The sequence below is a fragment of the Nanorana parkeri genome, unplaced genomic scaffold (genome assembly GCF_000935625.1).
Source record: "Nanorana parkeri isolate BGI_ZX_2015 unplaced genomic scaffold, ASM93562v1 scaffold2169, whole genome shotgun sequence".
Lineage (NCBI taxonomy): Eukaryota > Metazoa > Chordata > Amphibia > Anura > Dicroglossidae > Nanorana > Nanorana parkeri.
In genome coordinates this window covers 168,810-174,492 of record NW_017308437.1, presented here as the reverse complement: position 1 = coordinate 174,492, position 5,683 = coordinate 168,810, and the positions used below count along the sequence as shown (strand labels likewise).

Here is a 5,683-nt window from a genome sequence, read left to right as displayed (position 1 = left end):
CCTCCTAGGGTGCTGTAAGGACTTACCTTAAATGATGCCTCTTGATCCGATCATCTTCCTTCCACTTGTTTTCAGGAGTCCCTCCAGCGCTGGTGCCGGTCTCTGATCCCGCGCTGACTGCTGCGTCTCCTGTGTCCCGCGGTGTCTGTGCACGTGCATGCTGTGGGCTGTCTGCATTGACTTACCCTGTGTCTCCTCTTCTCCCGGCCAAAGATCTGAACTGAGCATGCGCCCGCTCCATCATTCTGCACGGCCGCTCGGGAATCTTCAGATCTTCGGACGGAAGCGAGCGGCGGCGACACATACGGCGGCGGCGACACAGATACGTTTTTACCTCTTTGGTAACGTTTTATTTTTTGCAAATATCTTCTGCCTGCTAGCCGTAGATATATGCAAAACAAAAAATGAAGGTTGAACTCTACCCAGTCCAAAGGGGGATCCCTGGGAAAGCACCCTCCCAACGCCGTGAGCATGTGGTCTGGTATGGCAAAGAGGGGAGCGCTCGCCTGTCCCCCTTCCCCTGTCCCCAGGTAAAAGGTCTGTTGGGAATTTTTTGGCATTGGGGTCCCCCTTAAAACTCCTACCAAACCTAAAGGGCCTGATATAACTTTTGGGGGGAACCCCAAACACTTTTTAAAACATTTTTTTTAACTGGGGGATCCCTCCTAACATTCCTACAAGACCTAAAGGGTCTGGTATGGATCGGGAGGGGGGACCCCACACTGTTTTATTTTATTTTTTTATACATTTTTTTTCATAAATAGTCCCCAAAGTATGTAAAATAAATAAAAAGAAGGTCACATCATAATTGCTCAATGTTCCAGTAACATGTCTAAGAGTGATTGCGCGTAATACATTGTAGTCTCCCCTAGGGATGGAGTCTTATACAAACATGAAATGATATGTGACCTCCACGTGACCAGGACATTCCCCGGTGATAAAATGAGAGCCTTGTACACCATTCCCAATACATGTCCAATATACGTCTCACCTGTACACCCTGCACACTATATACACACACCGGGGAGGAGTCCCATGTGTATGATGATCATACATGATGAGGGTTTGCCTCCAGTGAGTGTATGGAAACAAACCAGACAAACAGCTGAATACCAGTGTGTGTCACTTCTGATAGCTCAGTCTTCCTTGTACAGCACTGCGGTATATGTCAGAGCAATATAAATGTATAATAATAATATTGTGTGACTGTGGGGGAGGGGACATTAGAGTGTAAGCTCCTCTCTACAGAGACTGATGTGACTGTGGAGGGGACATTAGAGTGTAAGCTCCTCTCTACAGAGACTGATGTGACTGTGGAGGGGACATTAGAGTGTAAGCTCCTCTCTACAGAGACTGATGTGACTGTGGAGGGGACATTAGAGTGTAAGCTCCTCTCTACAGAGACTGATGTGACTGTGGAGGGGACATTAGAGTGTAAGCTCCTCTCTACAGAGACTGATGTGACTGTGGAGGGGACATTAGAGTGTAAGCTCCTCTCTACAGAGACTGATGTGACTGTGGAGGGGACATTAGAGTGTAAGCTCCTCTCTACAGAGACTGATGTGACTGTGGAGGGGACATTAGAGTGTAAGCTCCTCTCTACAGAGACTGATGTGACTGTGGAGGGGACATTAGAGTGTAAGCTCCTCTCTACAGAGACTGATGTGACTGTGGAGGGGACATTAGAGTGTAAGCTCCTCTCTACAGAGACTGATGTGACTGTGGAGGGGACATTAGAGTGTAAGCTCCTCTCTACAGAGACTGATGTGACTGTGGAGGGGACATTAGAGTGTAAGCTCCTCTCTACAGAGACTGATGTGACTGTGGAGGGGACATTAGAGTGTAAGCTCCTCTCTACAGAGACTGATGTGACTGTGGAGGGGACATTAGAGTGTAAGCTCCTCTCTACAGAGACTGATGTGACTGTGGAGGGGACATTAGAGTGTAAGCTCCTCTCTACAGAGACTGATGTGACTGTGGAGGGGACATTAGAGTGTAAGCTCCTCTCTACAGAGACTGATGTGACTGTGGAGGGGACATTAGAGTGTAAGCTCCTCTCTACAGAGACTGATGTGACTGTGGAGGGGACATTAGAGTGTAAGCTCCTCTCTACAGAGACTGATGTGACTGTGGAGGGGACATTAGAGTGTAAGCTCCTCTCTACAGAGACTGATGTGACTGTGGAGGGGACATTAGAGTGTAAGCTCCTCTCTACAGAGACTGATGTGACTGTGGAGGGGACATTAGAGTGTAAGCTCCTCTCTACAGAGACTGATGTGACTGTGGAGGGGACATTAGAGTGTAAGCTCCTCTCTACAGAGACTGATGTGACTGTGGAGGGGACATTAGAGTGTAAGCTCCTCTGGTGTTCTCTGTACAGCACCATGGAATATGTCAGAGTTATATGAATTAGACACATTGATACATATGAATACATTCTGTGATGAATCGGTATATTGCTCGGTGTATTTTGTGCTCTTTGTATATACAGAATTATTACATATATATCACATTTCCTTCTATTGTTCCATTGAATCCCATCATCTGTGTATTAGAATATTTCTATGACCTCCCCTCGCCGTCCTCCGGTCCTGCACAGCCATGGCACCCCAATATGTTATATCGCACACCTCGCCCTCCCCCCGTCCCTCCCTCTCCAGAGTCCTGACACAGTTTGTAAGTCAATTCTTATATTATATAGTCACATGCATTCCCCACCTTGTACCTGTATTGTTGGAGGTCCGTTCTTCTATCCTTCTGTCCTTCGTCCTGTGTTCTGATCGGCTCTTATCTGGATCTTATCAGAGCTCTGTATCATGTGACCAGCCCACGCTCTGATTGGCCACGGTGGCCATGGCAGGTGATGGCGAGGACACTACAAAGTCACAGGATATGGGACTTTCCTGGTCACACTCGTCTATGGGCCCTCCCCTATGTGAAGGTCTTCTCCAGGAAGGTGACTTATCGTGACCCACATTGGCCATCACCTTCGTCCAATCCCGACTTCTCTTCAGGTGGACACCCAAACATGGATGACTATCTGGGATGCAGGTGCCAGGAGAGCCAGTTACAAGTTTGCATTTGAGAACCAACCGTGTCCGTACAATGTGTCGCATGCCCAAGTGTCTCCCGGTGCCATCTGATCGGAACACACATGCCACACAGGACCAGGAGATCCAGCGATGTGCAACATTTTAGGTCGTCCATGATGTTACATGCAGAGCTCCATGTGATGCTATGCCTCCAGGATGAAATCCAATGAATGAAAGGGGCGGGACCAGGGACAGTGAGGCTGAGAAGGCAAGTAGTAGATGATGCTGGAGGTCTTCCAGCCAGGATATGAAGTGGGCTTTATCTGATTGCTGCAGCTTCTAAAGTGCATTGTGACAATTCGCAGTTGCCAACATTTAAAAAAACTTTCCAGGGACGTTTTGTTTTTGTGCTGTGCATCCATTAAACCATTATATGTGGAGAAAGTACTTTAACTGGGGGAGGTGCAATCATTTAAAATGGTCGTGGTTCTACAATAAGCATATGGTAATCTATTGTGAAATCAGAGTAAGCAAATTGAGCGCAGGAGAGGAGACTGTGAAACCATGGAGGTATCATGTACCTGGTTAGGGGCCGAGATGACAAGAGGGCTTCCCTTACCCCTCTGGAATGGAGATCAGGGAGTGAGAGGGCAAAGGGTCCAGTCCGCGGACCAAATGACTGCAAGTGGCTCATGCAGACTGTTAGCGAGAGCCCTGAGGGCTGCAGGAGATGCCACCATGGAGGACTGACTGGACAGCAGCTGGCAGAAACAATGGAGCCCGCAGCAGTTTGGCGGGTGGCCGGGGACAAGTGGTCAACAACTGGAAAGGCAGACAGGGGTCAAGGCATAATGCAGAGTTGGCGTCAAGAGTCAAGCTGAGCTTACACCAGGAAGTCAGCAGAGGCAGAGTCGTGGTCAAAAGGCAGGTCGAGGTCACACCAGGAAGTTCGCAGAGTAGTGGTTAATAGTCAGGCCGAGGTAACACAGGGAAGACAGCAGAGTCATGGTCAAGAGGCAGGCCAAGGTCACACTATGAAGGCAGCAGTGGTAGAGTCATGGTCAAGAGGAAAGCCGAGGTCGCATGGGAAAGTCAGCAGAGGTAGAGTCATGGTCAGGTTTTGCAGGCCGAGGTCACACAGGTGAAGTAAACCGGTGAAGTCAACAGCTCTGCTGTCACACCAGGAAGTCACCAGAGGTAGAGTCATGGTCAACTCAGGACGCAGGCGGAGGTCTCACCGGAAAGTCAGCAGCGGTAGAGTCATGGTCAGGACGCAGGCCGAGGTCTCACCGGAAAGTCAGCAGCGGTAGAGTCATGGTCAGGACGCAGGCCGAGGTCTCACCGGAAAGTCAGCAGCGGTAGAGTCATGGTCAGGACGCAGGCGGAGGTCTCACCGGAAAGTCAGCAGCGGTAGAGTCATGGTCAGGACGCAGGCCGAGGTCTCACCGGAAAGTCAGCAGAGTCGTGGTCTTCCTAGCTCCGCTCTGGTCCTTCAATAGGCCACCGAGCTTAGAACTAGGGGTGAGCGCCTGTGCACACCCACATATCTGCGCAACTGGCTATTGTATCCTAATGCGCTCACCTAAATGTACCTGCGTGGAAATCGCCGTGTCCTATGCATTGACGCATGACCTCTGATGCCGCCCTGACAGGAAGGTCAGAGTTCAGCTTTAAATGATGAAATAAACATGGCTGACACCGGCCCGTCTCCGGCCTCGCTCCCCTTTCACACATCGGGGATTCTGAATAGAAATATATTTGTAGTTCATGTACAAGGTGTGACTTGTTAGTGAGGGGAAGTGCGCGGCCCCTGACATTGTACAACGCTCAATGTCAGTCAGCATCAGCCAAAGCCAACAAGATAACCGCATTGGCATTACACGCCAATCTTAACTCTTTACTGTCACCTTGAGCACCGGCCGCGTGCAACTCACCATTCATGTCACAACTCCATGGCCATGTTATGTTCTAAATGACATACATGAAGGTCGGTGATGTCCTGAGTCTTATGAGTTTACAAGGGCGAGCTGATTTTAAAGGAGAACTATGAGGGGGGGGGTGCTTTTCACTCACCTCATAGTTCTAGCCGACCTGTGACAATGAGACTGTCACAGGTCGGCTCAGTAGATCGGGAGGTGAGCGAACACATACCGGCGCTCGCTCACCTCTCGATCCTGTCACGGCTCTCTGCCGTGACAGGGGAGGGGCTGGATTCCCCCCTCCCCGCTCCGATCCGCCAGTGCTGACTGGCGGAACGGACGGGGGAGGGGGCGGGTACAGCTGGCTCTGCCTCTAGATAGGAAGAGCCAGCTGTCACTCACGCAGCTGGGCGGATCCAGACATAATTGTCGGGATTCGCTCCAGCTGCGGCGTCTCAGTATACCGCGAGCATCTGAGCCTAGGGTGACGGGAGGACGCTAGTTTGTGTCAAGACTTAACCCCATAGTTCTCCTTTAAAGGTTTGTTTGAACATTGTTAATTCTGCTCAGACAGTTTTGTGATTTATACACGGCTGCCACTTTATGCAGCCAAAAGGTGACACCAGCCCGTGGATTCCTGTGTGTCCCCCAGTGCACCCCATGTTACTTGTTTGGTCAGAGGTACGTGGTTGGTCACATACACAGAATACAATGCCCCCCCCCCCCCCCCAA

General features: G+C 50.2%; 1 protein-coding gene across 1 annotated transcript in view; it reads right to left on the bottom strand.

Annotated features, from left to right (window-relative positions):
* Window positions 1-2,603, bottom strand: part of LOC108800935 — a 4,482-nt gene extending 1,879 nt beyond the window's left edge. The window contains exon 1 of the mRNA XM_018572919.1: window positions 2,570-2,603. Coding sequence (XP_018428421.1) covers window positions 2,570-2,603 — 34 coding nt within the window. The remainder of the gene's footprint in view (window positions 1-2,569) is intronic.
* Window positions 2,604-5,683: the final 3,080 nt, after the last annotated feature.